This window comes from Nothobranchius furzeri, chromosome 17 (assembly GCF_043380555.1).
Source record: "Nothobranchius furzeri strain GRZ-AD chromosome 17, NfurGRZ-RIMD1, whole genome shotgun sequence".
In the NCBI taxonomy this organism is placed as follows: Eukaryota; Metazoa; Chordata; class Actinopteri; order Cyprinodontiformes; family Nothobranchiidae; genus Nothobranchius; species Nothobranchius furzeri.
The window spans coordinates 20990362-21014809 of NC_091757.1; the positions used below are offsets into that span (position 1 = coordinate 20990362).

Here is a 24448-nt window from a genome sequence, read left to right on the forward strand (position 1 = left end):
GCAGCATCTCCTGACTTGGTTGAAGACAGATTAATAGAACCAGATGAGTCCATGACTGTGTTAGAAGACAAAAGAGCTGGCGTGTGACAGGAAAATGTTGGATCAGAGGAGGATGGGATGTCTGATTGGCTGGGGACAGGCGAGGAGGATGCCGGGTTTGTTCCTGAACTGAACCTTTTGCAGAACTTGTTCAGTTCATTGGCTGTGTCCAGGCTGCCATCTGTGCAATCCTTCCCCTGCTTGAAGCCTGTGATCTTCTTCATCCCTGACCAGACATCTCTGATATTGTTCCTCTGTAGTTTGTTCTCCAGGTTCTTCCTGTATGACTCCTTGCTGTCTCTGATCTTGATCTTCAGTTGCTTCTGTATTCTCCTCAATAATTCCCTGTCTCCCTCCTTGAAGGCTCTTTTTTTCTCTTTTAGCAGATTCTTCAGTTCACTGGTGAACCAGGGTTTGTTATTAGCAAAGCATCTCACTGTTCTGGTGGGTATGATGTTGTCCACACAAGTTTATATAGTCATTGACACATCTAGTCATGGCATTGATGTCCTTTTCATATCCTTGGCAGAGAGTCATCCAATCTGTGGTCTCAAAACAACTCTGTAGGGCTTCTTCAGCGTCCTGTGACCATTTTCTCACAGTTCTTCAATCAATCAATCAATCAATCAAAGCTTTATTTATAAAGCGCCTTCCGCAACCCTGTCAGGAAGCCCAAAGCGCTGAACATGGTACAGTTAAGTAAATATATTGAATAAATCAACAATAAAAGAAATTCAAATTACAAAATTCAAATTACAAAATACAAAATGGAAATTACAAGATAGATGAAACATTCTGGTAAAGGACAAATGTGTGAAACACATTTGGATTGAGTGGATGGATTGAGTGTACCAATGAAAACTGTGGAATGGATTCAACATAAAAGAGGGCCAAAATCAAACATGTTCTGGAAACGCCAAGCGGAGGAGGTGTGTTTTTAGGTGATTCTTAAAGACTGGCAGAGAAGGGGACAGCCTAACTGAGGGTGGCAACTGGTTCCAGAGTGACGGTGCTAGGACTGAGAAAGCCCGGTCCCCACGGGTACGACACCTAGACCGAGGGACAGCGAGCAGGCCTTGGTCAGAGGAGCACAGAGCGCGTGATGGGGAGTGTCTTTTCAGGAGTGTGGCTAGATAGGGGGGACCACCACCCTGGAAGAAATGATAAACAAAGACGAGGATTTTGAATTGTGAGCGATAGTAAATCGGAAGCCAGTGCAGAGAGGCCAGAACCGGACTGATGTGGTCCCGTTTCCTGGTCCCAGTCAGGAACCTGGCAGCGCTGTTCTGCACAACCTGTAGGCGATGCAGTGTTGACTGACACAACCCTGCATATAGAGAGTTGCAGTAGTCAAGCCGAGAAATAACAAAGGCATGCAGTACCCGCTCCAGGTGGGCTCTCGACAGCATATGCTTGATTTTAGCAAGGCGTCTCAGGTGAAAGAAACTGGACCGGATCACAGAATTGATGTGAGCGTCAAATTTAAGTCCTACATCAAGTTTCACCCCCAAACTGGTAACAACTGGTTTTGAGTATGGAGAAAGAGGGCCAAGATCAGCATAACGATCCACATTCCTGCTGTTGGGGTGAAAAACAATGAGCTCTGTCTTTCCCTCATTCAGATGTAGATAGTTGGACATTAGCCAAGACCTCACCTCATTAACACAGGAGACAAAGGGCTGAATAGATTGACCTTTCTCCTGACACAATGGAGAGTAAATCTGGCAATCGTCAGCATACAGATGGAATGATAGGCCATGTTTACGAAAGATTGACCCCAGAGGTAGCAGATAAATGGCAAACAAAAGAGGACCAAGGATCGACCCCTGCGGGACCCCCCAGCGGAGCCCCTCCCAAGAAGAAAAAACATCACCCAGTTTAACACAGAATGTCCTGTTTTGGAGATACGATCTAAACCAATCCAGAGCTGACCCTTTGATCCCAACCCATCGTTCCAAGCGATCGAGTAGAATCGCGTGGTCAACTGTGTCGAAGGCTGCTGTTAGGTCTAACAACAGAAGCAGCACAGATGTACCCTGATCTAGTGATAGATAGATGTCATTTAGGACCCTCAGTAGAGCAGACTCTGTGCTATGGCCAGACCTGAACCCTGATTGGAAAACCTCAAACAGATCAGAGTCAGCTAAATGTGAGACCAGCTGCTGATAAACGACTTTCTCAAGCAGTTTAGATGTAAAGGGCAGGGTAGAGATAGGCCTGTAATTTTCTATCACAGAGACATCAGCACCAGGTTTCTTCAGGGTCGGCCGAATAACTGCTGCTTTCAAAGCAGCTGGGACAACACCTGTGCTGAGGCTCCCATTGATAATCTGACCAAGTGAAGGGCCAAGGCACGGAAAGGCAGCCTTCCAGAGACGAGGTGGCAGAACGTCAAGTGGAGAGCCAGATGGCTTCTGTCTCGCAACTAGCTTACTCAGCTCAGAGTATGAAACTGTATTGAGGGAGCTCAGGGTGGGTGGTAATGGATGAACTGGAACAGGGTCAACAGAGTTACCAGAAATGACTGCTCTAATGCCCGACACTTTATCAACAAAGAATTTGTGAAAAGCTTCAGAGTTTCCAGCAGCTGTAGGAGACATGGAGCTAGGCTCCTGATACACCAGAACAGGGTTTAGCGTTTTGTAGAGAATCTTAGGATTATTGGAGTTTGTCTCAATGATGTCTGCAAAATAGGCCATTCTGGCGGCCTTCACTGCATCCTGATAAGCAACCAGAGATGCTCTGAACAACTCACGGGAGACCTGTAGGCCATCCTTTTTCCACTTTCTCTCCGAGGATCTACACGCCCGCCTGCAAGCCCGTGTGACATCAGAGAGCCATGGCTCCCTCCTAGGCCGAGACTTGCACAGTTTGAGAGGGGCAACCACGTCCAAGACCTGATTACAAAGTACATCAAAGTGTTGTGAATAGTGATCAACGTTAGATGGATCTGGGTTAAAGGTCTCTAACCTTACAGACACCTCACCTCACAGTTCTTCTTGTCACAAGTTGCCTTTGAACAAGTGGTTTGTATTCTGAGCAGAGAAAAACAAGATTGTGATCTGATAGTTATAGAGGAGGTCTTGTTTTGGACATGTATGCATTCATTACATTTGCATAACACAAATCCAATGTCTTGTTTTCTCTGGTGGGCAGCTGACAAACTGTTGAAATGTTGGAAGTGTAGCAGAGAGCGAGGCATGATTAAAATCACCAGATATAGCCACAAATGCATTGGGGTGCTGGGTTTGTAGCTTAGCGACAACAGAACTGATGGCATCCCATGCATTTTCAGCAATGGCTGAAGGTGGAATTTAAACGGTTGCCAAGACATCACTGGTAAAATCTCTTGGCAAATAATATGGGCGACAACTTACTGCCAAGACTTCAGCGTCTGGGCTGCAGAGACGACATTTCACTGAAACATGACCTGGATGGCACCATCTGTTGTTGGCAAGCACTGCCACTCCACCTCCTTTTCTTTTCCCGCTCCTCCAATCAATCAATCAATCAATCAATCAAATTTTATTTGTATAGCACCTTCTACAACATTATCGGAAGCCCAAGGTGCTGAACAACATCATTAAAAGAAAAACATTCCCAGTAAATGGGCATAAAAGCACGATAAAATCATTAAATAACAAGCAAACACTATTACAGATAAGAGATATCGGAATAAGACTAACCGATAAAAAAACAAATGTCGGACAAAATAAAATCAAGCATCTGGGTTAAAAAGAAGAATAGTTAAAACCATAATGTTAGGGCAATTCAAGTGACCCTAGCGCTCAAATGCAATCAGATAAAAATGAGTCTTTAAACGAGACTTAAAGACTTGAAGGGATGGCGCCTGCCTAATGCTCAGTGGCAATTCGTTCCACAGAGTTGGAGCCAAAATAGAAAAAGCACGACAACCCCTCGATCGAAATTTCGACCGGGGGACCACCAGAAGTTCCTGCTCGGCTGAGCGAAGAGACCGAGATGGAGCATACCTGTTCAAAAGCGCAGTAATGTACGAGGGGGCACTGCCCTGGAGGGCCTTATAAACAAGAGTTAAGATTTTAAACTGAGCTCGATATTTTACCGGGAGCCAGTGCAGAGCAGCCAGCACTGGGGTAATGTGCTCTCGACATCTAGTGCCTGTCAGGAACCTAGCCACAGAGTTCTGCACAAACTGGAGCCGTGCAACCGTGCACTGGGCCAGACCAGCATACAGAGCGTTGCAGTAGTCCAACCGGGACAGGACGAAGGCATGCAACACAGACTCCAGATGAGCTCTGGACAGCAGAGGCCTGATCCTGGATAGTCTTTTCAAGTTAAAGAAACAGGACCTCACCACTGTATTTACATGAGTGCCAAGATTAAGTGATGAGTCGATTTTAATCCCCAAATAACTGACCATTTTCTTTTCATAGGGTGTCAATGGGCCAAGGTCAATATCAGCACCAAAGCCATTTCTTCTGCCAGGACTAAGTATTATAACTTCCGTTTTGCTCTCATTTAGGTGCAAAAAATTAGAAGCCATCCAACATTTTATGTCTTTCAAACAATCCAGTAAAGGAGAAACAGATCTATCCTCCCCACGTCGAAGAGGGAGATAGATCTGGCAGTCATCAGCAAAGAAATGAAATTTCATATTATGCTGGCGAAGGAGGACTCCAAGAGGAAGCAAATACACTGCAAATAGGAGAGGACCAAGGACAGAGCCCTGTGGCACACCCCAACGAAGTTTCACGCTGGGTGACGTTACCTCACCCATCTGAACACTAAATGTCCTGTCTTGAAGATAAGAGCGAAGCCATTGGAGGGCCTGCCCAGTTATCCCCACCCAATGCTGTAGTCGGTCCAGAAGGACTTCGTGGTCGACTGTATCAAAAGCTGCAGATAAGTCCAGCAATAGTAGGACAACATCGTTGTCCATGTCACAGGCTAAAAACGTGTCATTAAAAACCATTAAAAGAGCAGATTCAGTGCTGTGACCTTTCCTGAACCCTGACTGAAAGGTCTCCCATAAATCATTTGTGTCCAAAAAGGCAACCAATTGTGAATACACGACCTTCTCCAACAGTTTGGAAAGAAAAGGGAGTTTTGAGATGGGCCTGTAATTACTAATTAGCTAAGGTTGACACATCCAGCCCCGGTTTTTTAACATAGGATGAATAACAGCCTTCTTAAACGAGGACGGAACCATACCAGAAGTAAGACTGCCATTTATGATTGCCAACAGCAAAGGGCCTATCACTGGAAAGAGTTCTTTATAAATTCTCGGGGACAGCACATCACAAGGAGAGCCAGAAGGTTTGAGCTGAGCGACCAGTTTTTCCAAGTCTGATAATGTAACAGTCTCCAATGTTTCCAGTGTAGCCCGGAGCGGCTCTGGGAGTAGAGAGTCAGGTGGTGAGCTTGTAATGGCAGCTCGAATAGCTGTAACCTTATCAACAAAACAGTGAAGAAAGTCATTACAAGTTTCAACTGTGGGAGGCAAAGAGCTAGAATCAGAGAACTCAAGTAGCAAATTTACAACAGAAAAAAGAGTGCGTGGATCGTGAGAATTTTTTTCCACGATATCAGCAAAGAACTTCACCCTTGCTTCCTTGAGAGTTTGCTGATAGCTAAACAAAGATTCTCTGAATATCTCACGAGAGACTTGGAGTCTGTCTTTCTTCCATTTCCTTTCTGCCCTCCTACAGGATTGCCTGCAGGCCCGAACATCATCAGAGAGCCATGGTTCTGGCCTAGGCCTCATCTTTCTAATCCTAAGAGGTGCAATTCTATCCAAAATGTTTTTACAAATACTGTCAAATTGAAGTGTAAGCTCCTCTGCATTAAGTGGCATTGTGTGTAGCTCACTTCCTTCTGCACATAGGAGCTCACCAAGCTCAATAATCTTTGCTGCATTTAAAACACGACAAAATCTCACATGAGAGGAAGTCACAGCAGGCATGCAGGGCAAGTTAAAATCACATAAAATGGGCGAGTGATCAGAAAAAAACGGGCTCACCAGCAACAGGGAGACCAATAGACATCACTAAATCCAAGGTGTGTCCCTGCGCATGAGTAGGACCCAGGACCCACTGTGACAGATTAAGGGAGCCCAACAGATGTAAAAAGTCTTTAGCCAATGGCTTATCAGGGCAACACACATGAATATTAAAATCACCAACAATCTAAACATGATCATATTTTAGCATGTTTACAGACAGGAGGTCAGAGAAGTCCTTTAAAAAGTCCACATCAAATTTAGGAGGACGATATATCAACGCCACGAGCAACAGGGGAGGTGGGCCAAGTTCAAACAGGTACATTTCAAAGCTGGAAGGAGGATTTGATGGAATAAGCTGCTTACAGTTGAAGTGAGATTTATACACGACAACCAGTCCACCGCCTCTGCCAGAAGACCTCGGGACATTAAAACAGCTACAACCCACTGGTAGTAGTTCCAGTAAAGCACTCGAATCTCCCATAGGCAGCCAGCTCTCACATATGCACAGCAGTTCCAACCCCTGTGCAACAAAGAAGTCTTTCAAAATGAAAGTTTTATTCATTACCGACCTGGCGTTGACCAGACCTAGCCGTGTGAGGTGTGGAGTCGTAGGCTCAGCGCTATTAAGCCCAGGGACGTGGATGCTACCCCCGTACAGGTCACCGGGTGGAGATTTGCTGGGTTGACTCCCCTCCATCGGCACCGAGACACTGGACGAAAGCGCGGGTGCGCAGTCTCCTCTTCAAACCCCACCAACGTCACGAGGCAGGACGGGGCCGGCTCCAAACAGGCGTGACTGCGCCACAAGATGACAGCTGATACCCGTCACCGTGACAGCTTGGACCGTAGTCTCACCCGCCGTCCACCACGCCTTCCACGACCCCTACGACGCTTCCTCCAGTTAGCCCGATCCAGGAGCCGTCGAGGCACAAGCGGTGGTGCCGAGCGGCACTGGCAGGAGGACGAAAAACCGGAACTCCTCCAGCCCGTCCAAGCACCCGGTTTCACCAGGCCAGCAGCTGATCGAAGTTCTAGAAGAGCCTCTCGGTCATAAGTCAGCAACAAAGTCACATTACACACGAAAACACTCAAAAATAATAAAAAGATAAAATATCCGACAGGAGACAGACGGCTTGCCACGTACACCGGCGCCATCTTGAAAGTCGTCTAAATCGTCAAAAGCCACCTCCTCAGATCTTTGTCTGCTCGTACAGTCAGGAATCCTGGCAGAGAAACGCTGGAATCGGGGATATGGTCCTGCTGCCACGTCTCACTGAAACACATAACACTACACTGCCGATACTGTGGCAGAGTCCTTGAAAGGGCTTGGAGTTCATCCATCTTGTTGGCCAGTGATCTCACATTGCCCATTATGATCGATGGAAGAAATGGTTTGGATTTCCTCTTTCTCTGTCTCTGTTTTGCTCCCGCCCTGCATCCACGCTTTTTGCGTTTTAGCTCATTTGGGATTTGTGGCTTCAATTGAGGTATTATTTCAGCCTTTCCAATGTTAATCAGCTGCTCCCGATTGTAAACAGCTTGTTGCCATGGTTACACATCATAACAAATGCTCAAAAAGTGAAAAAATAGCAGTAAAAATTCTCTAAGCTTCACAGCACCAGTAACAGAAAAGTAAAAGGTCAAAAAATAAAAAAATACAGTTTTTCTTAAAACGCTAGAAGAAAAAATATCCAAAAAAGGCAAAACTTACATACAGAGCTACTCAAACATGCAGCCACCCAGAGCAGCGCGAGAATTGGGGAAAAAAAAAGAAATAAATCAGTATGGATGTACGATTTCTCTGACACAAAGAGCAAGATGACGCATAGGGCAGAGTGAGATTAAACATTCACCTTCTGTGTAATTTAGATGATTTTCGTGTTTCAGCCAAAAACCGAATTTTCGGTGCATCTCTAATAAATATCCTTAATTTCACCATGTCGTTGGCTGTGCTGCTGGTTTCCCCAAGTCCAAAGTTTGCATGAAAATCACTTGTGCCGTTTTCAGACCCTGTTTTGTGCTTAAGCAGCTATATAAATGAGGCTCCTGATCTTTAATTATTGATATATCATTTATCTGTAGGAAACTGCAATAAAAGGGTTTTACAGATTCACATCTGACCTTTATGTCCAGGTTTTTCCACAACGGAGCAGAAATTTTCTACTGACTATGATCTCTGGTGTCATACTCTATCGAACATCTTAATCCGATGATTATGTTTTATCAGGTTTAAAGGTTTGAAATAGGAACTCTGTCTGCTGACCTCCCCAATAGCAGGATTATACTCTGACATTTTGCCTTTCAGCCACCGCCCTGCTGCGCCACTTGTCGGTGGTACCGATCTCTACAGAACCCAGCTCCACCAAAAAGGCCGATGTGATCGATCTGACTGTAGAAAGCTCCTCATCCTCTGATGAGGAAAAGGACTCGGAGCCCCCACTGAAGAAGCAGTGTGTTTACACTGCTAAGAAAGAAGAGCTACACACAAAAGGGTGAGAATACCTCAGTGTTACTGTTGCATTCAACACCACTGGTATCTGTTAACTTCTGTTTTTAAGTTGACACTCTGTATGACATCCATTTCAACAGTCTGAGTGTCTCAAAGTTAAATAAACTGTGATTTCAACATCCACCTGGACTGGTGGCCTTAAATGCAATCCCCTTTAAAAAAATAAACAAGCCTGGAGGACTTCTGCTATGTGGTGGAGTTGCTAATGCTTTGGCATACCTGGTTTAATGTGTTACCAGGCATAGCAGGTAAAGTATCATGTGGGATCAGCCATGAGCGGAGTAGAGCTAAGTCAGAGGAAACATGTTTGTTATGATTCTGGTAAGTGCTCTGATGTGTTAATCCTTTACATTTAGGTATTCAGTCGCTAAAAGCTGAACATGGATAGGTCACGATCCTGGGCCCTCATTTATCACATTCATAGAAACTACAAATGAAATTTAGGATGTGTGTTCAGTCAAAATGCTGATTTATGAAACAAATGGTGGCCACTCGTACGCATGTTCCTCTGCAGTCGTCTGATGATGCATCCCACCTGTTCATACCCAGGCGCTCAGTCATTTACACACAGAAACGCCCTCAGTTGGCCATATTTAATCACGCCACGTCCTTAGAGCATGAGGGAATTTCCTGTTTTTTCCTGGAAAAGTAAGAAAAACATTGAACTTGAGATCGAAGCGCAAAAGAACAAAACAAGTTGCAGAGGTTATAAATGCTGTCGGGACAGAGGAGAGATTCCTGTTAGACAAATAAAATAATATGACCAATCGTAGAGTAACAGGCTGACACTTAAGGAGTGGTTCTGTTTTGTGTGGAAATGTCTGAGAGTGCAGCCTCTTCTGAGCTGTCGTGACTAGGATTGGGCATCGAGCATCGATTGGAACCTGTTCCAACTGTAAGTTTTTCCCGGATTTGTTCAAAGTTTTTTAAATTTCGATTCCTATTTTCGATTTGCTAGAATGCCGACGGAAGAGGAATCCACGGCCGTTCTCCGTGAAAAATAAACGTGATCTGCAAATTGTGATCAATGCTCCAGAGCTGATCACACTAGCTGTCTGGTGGACACGTTCCCTGTAGAGAACACGCTCCCTCCAGAGAACACGCTCCCTCTAGAGAACAAGTTCCCTCTCGAGAACACTCTCCCTCTAGAGAACGTTCTCCCTCTAGAGAACACGTTCCCTCTAGAGAACGCTCTCCCTCTAGAGAACGTTCTCTCTCTAGAGAACAAGTTCCCTCTAGAGAACACGTTCCCTCTAGAGAACGCTCTCCCTCTAGAGAACGCTCTCCCTCTAGAGAACGTTCTCTCTAGAGAACAAGTTCCCTCTAGAGAACGCGCTCCCTCTAGAGAACACGTTCCCTCTAGAGAACGCGCTCCCTCTAGAGAACACGTTCCCTCTAGAGAACGCTCTCCCTCTAGAGAACACGCTCCCTCTAGAGAACGCTCTCCCTCTAGAGAACGTTCTCTCTCTAGAGAACAAGTTCCCTCTAGAGAACAAGTTCCCTCTAGAGAACACGTTCCCTCTAGAGAACGCTCTCCCTCTAGAGAACGTTCTCTCTCTAGAGAACAAGTTCCCTCTAGAGAACACGCTCCCTCTAGAGAACACGTTCCCTCTAGAGAACGCTCTCCCTCTAGAGAACACGCTCCCTCTAGAGAACACGTTCCCTCTAGAGAACGCTCTCCCTCTAGAGAACGTTCTCTCTCTAGAGAACAAGTTCCCTCTAGAGAACACGCTCCCTCTAGAGAACACGTTCCCTCTAGAGAACGCTCTCCCTCTAGAGAACGTTCTCTCTAGAGAACACGCTCCCTCTAGAGAACACGCTCCCTCTAGAGAACACGTTCCCTCTAGAGAACGCGTTACCTGTAGAGAACATGCTCCCTCCGGAGTAGGGCTGGGGGTAAACGATTATTTTTAAAACGATTATTCTGACGATTATTTTATCGAATAGTCGACTATTCTAATGACTATTTATACAATTAATCTAATGATTATTTTTCTATTGCACAGTTAATAAAAACCAAAAAATCTCTAATAAATTCCTCAAAAAGTGATAAATGGTAACTGTAATGGGCCATTCCCATCTGTACCGGGTCAGCCCGGGCCGGGTAGCGTAGGTTGTTTACATATCTGGGTGGCCTGGTATTTTTCCGGGCCAACCAAGGCTCATTCTCAGCCCTCTTCTCGAGGGGGTCTGCTTCAGGCCGACCAGGGCCAACACACCCACTGCTGACAGCAAATTCACACCTTCCATTAGAGCAAGCCTCTGATTGGTGGGTAGAATCAGCCCACATGGGCTTAAGGCAAGGATGTGTGGAATCAACCGGGCCAGGCTGGGGCCGACTGGGGCTACCCGGCCTGGGCCGACCCGGTACAGATGGGAATGGCCCATAAGAGAATAAACACTACAGGCCTCCCATTTTGTATAACACTGCTTTTATTGTGTTGCGGTTGGTTATGTTCTGGTGACGTGTAGAACTTGGGAGTGCAGGCTGCTGCCTGAGAGGTGGTTGGAGACAGAGTGTGTCCATGCTGCTTTGTTTTGGTCACTTATGTGCGTGAGGGGAGTGGTGTTACGACTCTTCCTGGTGAGTTTGGCTCGTGTGCAAAAAGGAAGGGACAATATTGGGATTTAAAAGTTAAAATGATGATCAGGTTTATTTACAACTACAAAAATACATAAATCTTTCCATCCACAGGTTGGGAATAATAAAACTAATTCTGCCTGTGGGGAATTAAAACAAAAGTACAAATAACTAGGAATGTCCCACTGGGCAACGATTACTGGGTTCTGGACCAAAATAAGGATCTCCAAAGGTCCAAACTCTAAACTGGGCGGTTAAACCAAACTCAGGTGATATTTTAAACTAAACCAAAAACCCACAACACTCTAAATGTAATAAAAGGGAGATCTGCGCCACAAAAAAGATGAACTCTAAACCAAAACGTAACAGCTTATCCAAACGCAAGAAGCTGTGAGCGAAAATGCTAACAGTAGCTTTACCAACGTTACGTTCAAGTTACCAAGTTTAAATAAACCAAAAACACCCAGCAGCAAACAGACCAGCACGGAGGAGAGACTGCTACCACCAAAACAGCTCTCCTCATGTCTGAAAGAAGCTCCTTTATGAAGGAAGAAACGCTCCCGGTGATTTTCTACATCTGCGGTAGAGACGGAGCAGCGCATCTGACCCCGGAAGTTGTTGTCTGTTGCCGGGAGACGAAGGCGGGCAAAACAGGAAAGGAATCTCGTAGCGGACGGACATTGTTCCGGGTCTTCGGTATTTGGCGGAGATGTTAGTGAAGGTGGAGAAGAGGGCGAACTAGAGGAAAAAACAGGCAGATTCCTCCTCTATTTACAAACTCCTGGGGATGCAACAAGTGGGCGCGGTGCGTCGACTACCGGATCTGACGTCGACACATTTTTAGAATCGAGCCGTCGACGTCATCGAGTCTTCGCTACAGCCCTACTCCAGAGAACACGTTCCATCTAGAGAACCCATTCCTTCTAGAGAACACATTCCCTCTAGAGAACACGTTCCCTCTAGAGAACATGCTCCCTCTAGAGAACACGCTCCCTCTAGAGAACACGTTCCCTCTAGAGAACACGTTCCCTCTAGAGAACACGCTCCCTCTAGAAAACAAGCTCCCTCTAGAGAACATGCTCCCTCTAGAGAACACGTTCCCTCTAGAGAACACATTCTCTGTAGAGAACACGTTCCCTCTAGAGAACTCGTTCCCTCTAGAGAACATGCTCCCTCTAGAGAACACGCTCCCTCTAGAGAACACGTTCCCTCTAGAGAACACGCTCCCTCTAGAAAACAAGCTCCCTCTAGAGAACATGCTCCCTCTAGAGAACACGTTCCCTCTAGAGAACACATTCTCTGTAGAGAACACGTTCCCTCTAGAGAACTCGTTCCCTGTAGAGAACACGTTCCCTCTAGAGAACACATTCTCTGTAGAGAACACGTTCCTTCTAGAGAACACATTCTCTGTAGAGAACACGTTCCCTCTAGAGAACTCGTTCCCTGTAGAGAACACGTTCCCTCTAGAGAACACATTTTCTGTAGAGAACACGTTCCTTCTAGAGAACACATTCTCTGTAGAGAACACGTTCCCTCTAGAGAACTCGTTCCCTGTAGAGAACACGTTCCCTCTAGAGAACACATTCTCTGTAGAGAACACGTTCCCTCTAGAGAACACATTCTCTGTAGAGAACACGTTCCCTGTAGAGAACACGTTCCCTCTAGAGAACACGTTCCTTCTAGAGAACACATTCTCTGTAGAGAACACGTTCCCTGTAGAGAACACGTTCCTTCTAGAGAACACATTCTCTGTAGAGAACACGTTCCCTGTAGAGAACACGTTCCTTCTAGAGAACACATTCTCTGTAGAGAACACGTTCCCTGTAGAGAACACGTTCCTTCTAGAGAACACATTCTCTGTAGAGAACACGTTCCCTGTAGAGAACACGTTCCCTCTAGAGAACACGTTCCTTCTAGAGAACACATTCTCTGTAGAGAACACGTTCCCTGTAGAGAACACGTTCCCTCTAGAGAACACGTTCCCTCTAGAGAACACGTTCCTTCTAGAGAACACATTCTCTGTAGAGAACACGTTCCCTGTAGAGAACACGTTCCTTCTAGAGAACACATTCTCTGTAGAGAACACGTTCCCTCTAGAGAACTCGTTCCCTGTAGAGAACACGTTCCCTCTAGAGAACACGTTCCTTCTAGAGAACATGTTCCTTCTAGAGAACACATTCTCTGTAGAGAACACGTTCCCTCTAGAGAACACATTCTCTGTAGAGAACACGCTCCTTCTAGAGAACACGTTCCTTCTAGAGAACACGTTCCTTCTAGAGAACACATTCTCTGTAGAGAACCTTCAGTACTGCGGATCCCCCGTTCTACCACTAGATGCTGCTCCTACGCATGGTCAGAGGTGTTCTCATGTTTAGGATCATTTCCTCACAAAGGTACACACTGGTAAATACCACACAGTGTGTAAACCCTAACCCCTCAGGTGTGTTTGTAGGTACACCTGATAAATGAGGGCCCTGGTCAGTGTCTGTCAGCTCTAACTCAGTAATAAGTGGGGACTAGGGTAAAGGTGTGATGACCTCCATGTGTTTCAGAGTGTTGTCGTACCAGCCCTCCATGCATGTACCAAGCATTCAGACCCTAGAGCAGTCGTGTCTGACCTCCTCCCTGGCTGATTACACCATGCCCTTCCATCCGTCTAACCTGGCTACCATCCCTGCAGACATGCAGAGTGAGTTAGCCTGATAAGTTATTTTACCTCTGTCTGCTTTGTGGTGTTAGTTCTACTTTAATCTTTTTGTCTCTTACCTGCAGGTATCGATTTGTTCTCATTAATTCAATCAAATTCTCAGGTAAGCTCAAAGGAGATTCTGTTGTTCAAAGCTTTCTGAGAAATAAGCTGGAGCTGCTGCAGTTCCTCTAGTGGCTCAGCAGGATTAAATGCTCTTTACATTTATTTACTGAACAGTTTTGGAGTGAAGATCTTTTTCCTATGATCAAAGCAGAATTAGGCTGAAACCTTTCTGTAAGGAATTACAGGTCAGGAAAAAAAGCTGAGGGATGTTTCCTAACATCTCAGTTTTGTAAAGTTATTGTGTTTATTTAGGCATCTTTTTTTCATAAGCTGTGTGACCATTGTCTGTGGGTCTGCTTCCTCTATTACAGTCAGAACCCACTCAGAAACTAGTGAGACTGTAAAAATGAGAATATGCATTGGTGCAAACGTCTATTTATGTCAATAATCCATCTTAGAAAAGTCGCTATGGGTGATTCTCTTTGCAGCAACTTATTTAACCCAACTGGTGCAATGAGTTGCTTCTCATTTCTTAAACAACCATGTGGAAAGACACATCTGGTGGTCGTGGAAAGATGTTCAAGCTAGTTTATACTTGTCCGCCTGCGTCAGTACAGAGAAATACAACGAACGCCATTATCTTTCATCACAAGGGCTGTCCCAGCAGGTTTGCAAGGATGGATGGAAAAAGAGCTGACTGTTGTAAATATTTGTTTAAAGAGACCACAAGACTGTAATTGGTCACATTCCTTTAACTTCCATCCATAGTTTATTTATAAAGCACATTTTAAAACACAGCTTTGCAGCTGACCAATGTGCTTTTCATGCAAGTTTTAACTGAAGAACATCGGGCGGAAAAGGTCAGGAATGCAAGGTTACGCAGCAAACATTTTATTTGTGTCGGGAAATTCCTGGAGCGGGGCCCGCTCCAGGAGGCATCCTATCTAGATGCCCGAGCCACCTCAACTGGATCCTCTCGATTAGGGCTGCTCAATTAATCGAATTTTAATCACGATTACGATCTGAGTTTTGAACGATTATAAAAAACATAACAAGCCGATTATTTGCTCCTCCCGCTTGCGCTGCCCTAAGTTGCAAATGAAGCGCTCCTCCACAGTGTTGCCAACTTAGCGACTTTGACGCTATTTCTAGCAGCTTCTCAGACCCCCTTCTTGACTTTTTAATCCTAAAAGTACCTAGCGAACATCTCAGAAACATCTCTGGTAACCCTTAGCTACTTTCTGGATAACTGTCGTCGACATTTCCTGCAGGTTAGCTAAACACTCCGCCTGTGCTCCGGACCGTTCTTCACAACATTAGGAAAGGGAATGATGCAGTGATGTGTCGGTCGCTAAAGACAGCTCTCGGAGCCGGCTCCTTGTTGGATTAACCAGAGTGAGTGACACACACCCGCACCTGCGGTCTCCTGAGCCACTAAAAACAGCTAAATGTGCGCGTGCGGCGTGCTAAACACACGTGCAGCTTGCCCCTGATTGCTGAGAGACCGGGGTGGGGGGGTGGGGGGTGCAGCTGTGGTCGGGACAATTATTACATTAACTGGTGGGCCTGTAAATAAATAGTTTATAAATAAGGTAGAAATAAGTTCCTCACGCTGATAAATAATAACTAATCTCTCTGAGGACACAGTGCTACAGCACCTTGACACGACTCAATAAATGTTATGCAACATTTTGTGAACATCAATTTATTTGCATGTATTTGTTATAAATGCCACTGTATAATTCTTGCTGTCAGTATTTGCAAGATATTGGTATTTGGGTCTGTACTGGTTAGACTCAAGGTCTATAGCCCTTGGGTCATAGACTATGAGCTATAAGTATATTGGTCTTTTTATCCTGGGAATCAGGAGTTCTTTTAGTGATCATCTTGTTTCTTATTTTTGTCCTGATTGTGCCCTGAGCAGTTTTATGACTGAATAAAAACAAATAAAATCAACATAAATTGAAAAATCGTCCTAAATAATCGTGATCTCAATTTCAGTCACCATAATCGTGATTATTATTTTTGCCATAATCGAGCAGCCCTACTCTCGATGTGGAGGAGCAGCGGATGTACTCTGAGCCCCTCCCGGAAGACCAAGCTTCTCACCCTATCTCTAAGAAGAGCCCAGCCGCCCTGTGGAGAAAACTAATTTCTGCCGCTTTTATCCACGATCTCGTTCTTTCGGTCACTACCCAAAGCTCATGACCACAGGTGAGGGTAGGAACGTAGACCGGCCGGTAAATCGAGAGCTTTGCCTTCTGACTCAGCTCTCTCTTCACCACGACAGACCGGTACAACGCCCGCATCACTGCAGATGCAGCACCAATCTCACGCTCACTCGTGAACAAGACCCTGAGATACTTAAACTCCTCCGCTTGGGACAGGACCTCATCCTTGACCCGGAGAAGGCATTCCACCCTTTTCCGACTCAAGAACATGGTCTAGGATTTAGAGGAGCCGATTCTCATCCCAGCTGCTTCACACTCGGCTGCAAGCTGCTCCAGCAAAAGCCGGAGATAACGTTCTGATCAAGCCAACAGGACCGCATCATCTGCAAAAAGCAGAGACCTGATCTTCAGCCTCCCAAAATGGATCCCCTCAACACCTTGGCTGTTCCTAGAAATCCTGTCCATAAAGGTTATGAACAAAATTTGTCCTTGTTAAAGTCTCTGAAATACAAACAAAATAAACACACTAGAGACATGACCGAGAGACGTGACCGCTGTGTTTCAAGGATATCCCAGAAAAGCGCTACGCCTTTGCTGTCCTAGCGGAGATTTACTTCACAACACCGTCAAAGAAGTATAAATGGGAAACGTTACTGTCTACATGTGCGTTTGAGCGCACTTGTGCTGACACAGAAGTATAAACTAGCGTCTGTCAGTGAGCCCCAGAGCAGCTGTGGCTACATCATAGGACATCCCCACCAGAGTGTGAATGGGTGAATGACTGATTTTGTTGTACAGCACCTTGGGGGGTTCCATGACTCTAGAAGGCGCTATGTCAAATACATGCCATTTACCATAGCCTTTAGTCTGTTTCTGTCCATCTGCTGCATCTAAAGGATTTTCTGACATCCTTTATTTCTGCAGTCAGGGACATGAGGGTTGCCTATTTGTCCACCCTGGTGTCTCAGGAAGACAACTTCCCCTGTGTCAGCTCCACAGTGGTTCAGTCTGTCTCTGTCACATTGCTTTCAGTTTCAGAGCTGCTCATTCAGTAATTGTTCCTTAGCAGTTTTTCTGATGGGATGGCTTTTAAATTTGATGGCAAATCGTCCCTTTTTCTGTAGAATCGAATCTAGAATTTGTATTTTGTGATCATAAAATATCTGATCTGAATATTGCAATAATCATTCAAGCCTATGGTGTCGAGAGCCCAGCTGGAGCAGGTACGCCATGTATTTGTATTGCCTAGGCTTGATTACTGCGGCCTTTCTGCGTGGAGTTGCGTGTTCTCCCCATGCATGCGTGGGTTTCCTCCGGGAACTCCGGTTTCCCCCACAGATCACAACGTGCCCTATAGGTTATAAACTGTAAGTCGCTTTGGATAAAAGCGTCTGTCAAATAAATAAACATAAACATAAACTCTCTATATGCAGGGCTGTGTCAGTCATCACTGCGTCGCCTACAGGTTGTGCAGAACAGCGCAGCCAGGTTCCTGACTGGGACCAGGAAACGGGACCACATCACATCAGTCCGGTTCTGGCCTCCCTGCACTGGCTTCCAGTCTGTTATCGTTCTTGCATTAAACTCCTGGTTTTGTTTTCAATTTCTTCCTGGGTGGTGCCCCCACCCCCACCCAGTCCAGCTACGCTCCTGAACAGACATTCCTCATCACGTGCTTTGCGCTCCTCTGACCAAGGCCTGCTCGCCGTCCCTGGTTCTAGGTGTCGGACTCGCGGGGACCGGGTTACTCATTCGTTAGGCTGTCCCCACCTCTGCCGGTTTTTAAGAGTCGCCTAAAAACCCACCTCCTCCGCTTGGCGTTCCCTGAACGTGTTTTAGGTCGGCCCTCTTTTATGTTGATTTTATTTCGCTGTTTTTATGGGTCACCTTATCCCGTGTTTTATCCATTTGTTTCTACTTTAATGTTTTACCCTCTTTGCACTATTTTATTTGCTTTTATTATCTACTTATTTATTGTGATTTGTATTCTGCATTTACTGTTGTCCAGCGCCTTGGGCTCCCTCACAGGGTTGCGGAAGGTGCTTTATAAATGAAGCTTTGATTGACTGATAATTCGGCAAAGTCTGTACTAGTGTACAAATGCAGATTAATTGCAGCACGGATCCCGTTTCTACTCACGGACTAGAGCAGGTGAACAACGACGTGCTTGTATGGAAGATGGGGTAACAGTGGTCACACAGACCTAGATTGGGTTTGAATCTGATGTTGACCAGAAAAACATCCTCAGTAAAATATTCTGGGCGACAGTAAAGTATGTGTGTTAATGCAAATGACCTGAAATGCTGCTTGTTTATTAATACATGATGAACACAGACTTCCAAACCGTCTGGACATCTGCTGAGATTTAGTTTCAACAAATTTCACTCAACTGCTTGATCTGAGTGTCTCATTTTCAGTGTTGTGCTAGTTACTGAAAAAAGTAACTAGTTACAGTTACTAATTACTTCATTCAAAAAGTAATTTAGTTATTTTACCGATTACTCACATCAAAAAGAAATGAGTTACTCTTAAAAGTACCTTTTTAGTTACTTATTTAAAATATATTCTTAAAAATGCTGTACAAAATGTAATCTTGAGATTTAAAGAGCAAGCCACCCCCCAAATCAACATTTTTTGCTGATAAATCATATAAATTAGTGTCTAGTCGTGCTGTAGACATGTGTAGTCAATAATTTGGCACTTTAGTACATATTAGTTAAGATTTAAATTTTCTGCCTAAAATTGTCAGTGTTGCGCCCTCTTCAGGTAAAAACTCTGCACTTCATTTGAATTTAAACCTGACATCGTCAATGGCTAAGAGTTACCCTATGGCTTAGCTGGTACCATATGATGTCACAAATTTGTTGTGAGCCTGTGTGTGTGTGTATTTGTTAGTGGCTCTGCCCTCTCGTCTGCCAGGCAACAGCATTTGTTGCTTTTTTTTTTTTTTCAAACACGAAGTGGGACTGGAGTAAGACTCTGGTAGGGGTGACTTGCTCTTTAAGAGTTAAGAAGCTGGACTTCAAGAAAAAAGTACAGTTGCTTTAATTTTAAATTCCAAGATCACCATGTCCTAGATGACTGAGAATCTACATTAATGTACAAAATATAATTCAAACTCAAACACAGTGTAATTTGTAAACACTATTTTAATCAAGCCAGGCCAGTGAATGATTTCAAAAACAAATAAATAAAAAAATAACACCTGGTAAAAGATAAAATCTATGAGCAATGCTCAACTTCAATGCCAGTAACTTAAAGTAGGCTGGATGTATTAGGTAAAGTGCAAATAGTAAAGTTGTTTCAGGACCATACAACTGCCGAAGTGTACTGTTTCCATAGAACATTCTTGAAAAATATTTCAAACCTTTTCTGAGCAACACCATGCATTCATATAAAATAAATAAGTGTTCTGAAATTCAACAAAAGTCACAGTGACTACTTAACTAACACATGTTAGTGTTACACACGTTTGTTTTGGGTTGTGGGTTTTTTTTTTTTGTTTTTTTTTTTTTTTTTTTTGCAGGAAATGCAGACCTCGAAAAGAAATGACTTAAGTTTGACCTAATTTGAAAGTTAAACTCATTCTAATTTTCTTAAAGAACATGTATGTCCACTAATGCAAGCATCTGGCTGTATGCCATACACGCTACTTGAAAAATACTGGAAAAATGTACAGGTCTCATACAAAACAGAATGAAGACACTTAGAGTAAATATCAGTAGGTGAACAAAATGGAAATATCCCCCAATGTCTCTTTGAAGATCAGAATTGTCCTAATATCTGAACACTCAGACATCTAGCCACTTGGGGAAAATGAACTTTCCAATTGAACAAATATTAAACTGTGAAAAACCATGAGGAAATTATGTGAGAGTTGCATGCCAGCAACTTGTTTAAACTAAACTGTATTATTTCAAGTGCAAAAATTAAACTGGCTTCAACATTAAGTAACTGTTTTATATGATCTCTGTAATAAAATATCCAAAGATTCAAATGAATGTTTGAGTTGAGGTTTAGCCTTCAAACCAGTGGTTGTAACGCATGAGAAGAAGCCTCTCAAATCGTTGGTCTGACAGTTTGTTTCTCTTTGGAGACTGCACTAGACTTCCCAAGCTAAAAAGTCTCTCGACTGGTGCACTGGAAGGAGCAGCTGCGTTTTTCTTCAGAGAAATCCTTTATCGTAGGAAATTGTTTGAGAATCTCCATACCTGTTTTGGTTGTTCTCAAGTACGTCAACACCTCAGTTTCAACAGTGCTGAAGGCATCATCATCATCATCCTCGAAGCAGAAAAAGTCCTGCACATTGGAGGAGCTTGAGTCTGTTGTTGTTGGAGTCACTGGCATCTTGGCTGCTTGCTGCACTGGACCAGGTTGAGGGATGAGCTTGTGGCACTCTCTTATCAGCATTCCCGTGACCATCTCTTTCTTATGCTGGTCTTTTAACCATCGCAGTTTGAACACGGGAAGTGTGACAGCTGCAAGCATTGCATCTTCGTTTTCCAAGACAGATGCAAAACATCTTTGGATAGCCTGAAAAACACACACCCAATTGACACGGACCTTAAACAAATGAAAGATGTTTCTTAAAGCAAGTTTTTTAAAGACTGTGCACCACCATGTGATTTTTCAGTTATTGGTACGAGTTCTAAACATTTTTAAACATCAAAATTACAGCAGATACTGTAGACAAATGACAACTGATTAGACAAAACTAAACATTTATTTTGCAAAAAGAAACTGTGGCACAAAGCTATTAATGTTTATTTTAATTGCATAATGTAGGTAAGTGGAGCATATATTTTTGGTTACATCAGTGGTTGCTCCAATGAAAATATCAGTGTTTACATTTATTAACTTCTCCTGGTATAAAAAACGTATACCACGTGCTTTAGTAAAAATGAGTGGTGATTAAATTCAGTCTTTTTGTACTAGTAGAAGATTAGATGTGATGATGAGTCTTTCTTACCTGTGCTATGGCATCTGGTAAGCCAGCTGCAATAGTCAGACCTTCTTTCATCTCCAACGTCTTTGACATCAGTACTTCCAAGGTGGGGAGGAGGGTGCCAAAGTAACAGTTCTCTTCTCCTTGTAGGATGTCCAAAGCAACTGTGAGTGGCTTCATGACCTCACAGTATTCTTTCAGAAACCGAAGCTCTTTCTCTCTAAAACATTGTAACTCTAAACGATCAGAGATGGTATTCAAGTCACTTGTAGGCATGTCAACGATCCTTGCCACAGCGCCGTAGAGAGAGTTCCATCTTGTAGAGCATGGCACCAGCAGCTTTTGCCAACAGTATCTCCCACTATTTCTGAGGCCAAGGTCGATCTGCTAGCTTTACTCCACAGAGCTGTGCACTTGGCTGTCGCACTTCTATATATATTTTTAGTAGTAGGATTCGAAAGCAGCCACTTGTCCACATCCGAACATGAAATCAAGCTGAGAGTGTGAGAGGCACACCTCAGGTGGGGAGGTAAAACAATTCCCTCATCTGCAGCGGTGTAAGTAAAGGATTTCGCTTATGCAGCGACCGCTTCATATCAGGTACTTAAACCAACGTTTCCTCAACTGTGTATGGTATTTATTTTAAATGCTTTTATTACGATTCTTAGTGGGCTTCCTAAACTTATTTTGGCGTGGCTTTTTCTGTCTTATTACTCATAGCAACAAGTAAACATCACGTAAAACGTTGCCTCGTGAGTTCTGCGTGCTGCCGTTTACGTGTTTTATGATCACAGCAACTAACCGGCTAAGCTGTATTTAATTTTTAAGCAATGGTTGATCAATTGTCAGATCACACATAAAAAGCACTTTGGATTGCTATTATCTGTCTCACCGAGACAGATCTCAGACAGATCCTGAGACGCTCCTGCCTGACCTATTTATTTTATTCACGGAAAAAACAATCAAACTAGTGATTTCTCTTGGTGTTCAGTTTATACAAACTGCACCATCATATCTGTGTAACGTTCTAGCCCGATACGTTCCATCACGGCCACTTAGATCTACCACATTGGGCCTTTTGGAAGTTCTAAAGGTAAATCAGGTCACCATTACGTATACCAGATGTGTAATGTGCCTTGGTGTGAGCAGATCCAATGAATTTAAAAGTTTGATAATAGTTATATTTTCTAACATGAGTGACTGATACAGCTTGGCTGTGGGAATTTTGACATTTAAACTGACATTGGCATGTAAAATAGCAGCGTATGAACCAGTGTAGAGAATATCTTCTGCTTTAGTTGTGTTGCCTTGCAAGTACAGGAAAGCAGGTGGCTTTGTGAAAGAACAATAATATTGATGTAACGGTACAATATCATATCTGATTCTAAATGATCCCAATTTGGTAATAATATCGGTGTATCGACCAGACCTAGTTGTGATAACATGACTCGTATTGTAGCAGCTGAAAAAGTCTTGAAAACATTGTGGAAAATCATTTCAAGAAAAGAGTGGGAAGATGGGAGGGGATATGGCGAGCAGCCACAGTGGCAGTGAAGTGGAACTGTTTTATCTACAGGCGTACTGCAGGGGTCTCTAGTGTGCGGTATACAGCTTCTAATGTGGGACACGACCACTCTCTAAAGCTGAAGTTAGGGCCGGAAGTCATTCGGGCAGGATTTGGGGGTATTTCTTGGGGGTTTGTAACATGTGGGGACAGTGCATTGGCTGAGGGACAGGTTGAAATTTCAGGAGATCGCATCAGCCAGCTCATTAGCTTCAGCTTCACTTTTGAAGTAGAATTGCTGACATAAATGAACTTTTGCAACAGATTCTCATTCTTCACGTTTCAACTTTTGATGAAATCTGCTGTTACAAAACATAGAATTGTTAGAAACCTGCCAAAGGAAACAGCGTCATGTTTATAATGACGCACCCACAGCTGTCCCTCACCTGGTGGGTTGGGTTAAGACTAAAGCTGATGGTGTGTCTGTCCTCAGCATTACCGGCCTCAGATGTTTCTGGACAACCTGACAGGCAGGATGCAGAGTGCTGCTACAGCCAGCACCAGCTCAACTTCTCTCTCCTCCACCAGCCACTATGACGCTAGCAGACATGCTGCCGACTCCATCCACGAAGCTAGGGTCATCACTGGAGAACGGGTGACTGACGGCAGCATATCAGACATCATCTCCCTGGATTGAATCAGGGTGCTAAGCGTCACTGACCTTTTTGACGTGAACAGTTTTTTACGCAGGCATGTTCTTTTCTAATGTCTTTTTAAAATGTAAAGTTTTCTTTCTGTCCAGCCTGAAAAAGTAATGATCACTGTAACCTTTACGTTTTGTGCCAAATTAGATGTTTTATTTCAGCCATATCACATGGACAGGCCTCATATCTGGTACCAACAGGCATCCTGGACCTGTTACAGGTGGGAGTGCTCCCACAGACCATTAACACCCAGCTGTTACAGATGAGAGGACCAGTCACTGAGTCCACGTGACCTCATCAGCTGGATGTGTGCTTGTTCTCCTGGTTTTCAGGATGAAACGGTGTAAAAGCCATAGTTCAAACCAGGTTCAGAACCTGCCTACATCTATGCAAGAAAAATTGGCGTTAGTTGGGCTTTTTCATTAATGATTGAGCTCCAGGTTCTGCTGTGAGTCTGAGCTGTCTCAGACTGCTGGGGGTGGCAGCGTGTCCGTTCACATGGAGCTGAGATATGAGCCCAGATTCAGGATGCGTTGGTGCCAGATCAGAACAGGCCAAAGAGAGGTTAGGGTCACTGAGAAAACCGGCCTTCGGTGTTTCAGAAACACCAACTGGGTCAGATAGATCCCCAACATATAGAACCTGTGTGACATGGGAGACCTGCCCGGTGCATGCTGGGAGATCATGGCAGCATAAATCATGGTGAGTGGAACAAACCTTCCTACTGTGAATAAAGTCCATCTGCAGCTCATCTTTAACAAGTCTGAGAACGCATGCACCATGATTTCTGGATGTCAGGTGACAAAACACGTCTGCCTCTCAGCTTGTCGCAGTTCTGTCCTCTGACATGCCCATGCCTTGTCATACTGTCATGTTTTTATTTTGGTGTCTGCTGAGCTCAGAGGCTGGCCTGGAGCACCCGACTCTAAACTTCCTACATCAGGACTTCCTCCTAACTTGTGTTAGATTTTCTGGATTTGTAAGCTTTGCTTTGTGACATCATTTTTTTAAATAAACTTTTTCTACAGAAAAGAGTTGATCATTCAAGTGAGCTTATTCATATAGCACCAAATCACAACAAGGTCATCCCAGTGGACCAGTACAGGTCAGGGGTCTCATTTATAAAACATGACGTACATACGCCATGTACGTCACCTCGTCCCGTTCCCTCAGGTCCTCCTCCATTCATCTCTCTGTGCCCTCCTTCTGTCTCAGCACCATGGGGAGTAGAGCCTTCAGCTGCACCGCTCCCAAACTCTG

At 44.3% G+C, this 24448-nt stretch overlaps 1 protein-coding gene across 3 annotated transcripts in view; it reads left to right on the forward strand.

Annotated features, from left to right (window-relative positions):
• pias2 (protein inhibitor of activated STAT, 2) overlaps positions 1 to 24222 on the forward strand; it is a 120433-nt gene extending 96211 nt beyond the window's left edge. For all 3 annotated transcript variants that reach the window (XM_070546271.1, XM_070546273.1, XM_070546272.1), the window contains 4 exons: positions 8328 to 8514; positions 13665 to 13801; positions 13885 to 13922; positions 22978 to 24222. In XM_070546271.1, the coding sequence (XP_070402372.1) occupies positions 8328 to 8514; positions 13665 to 13801; positions 13885 to 13922; positions 22978 to 23181 (566 nt within the window). In that variant the 3' untranslated portion in view covers positions 23182 to 24222. The remainder of the gene's footprint in view (positions 1 to 8327; positions 8515 to 13664; positions 13802 to 13884; positions 13923 to 22977) is intronic.
• Positions 24223 to 24448: the final 226 nt, after the last annotated feature.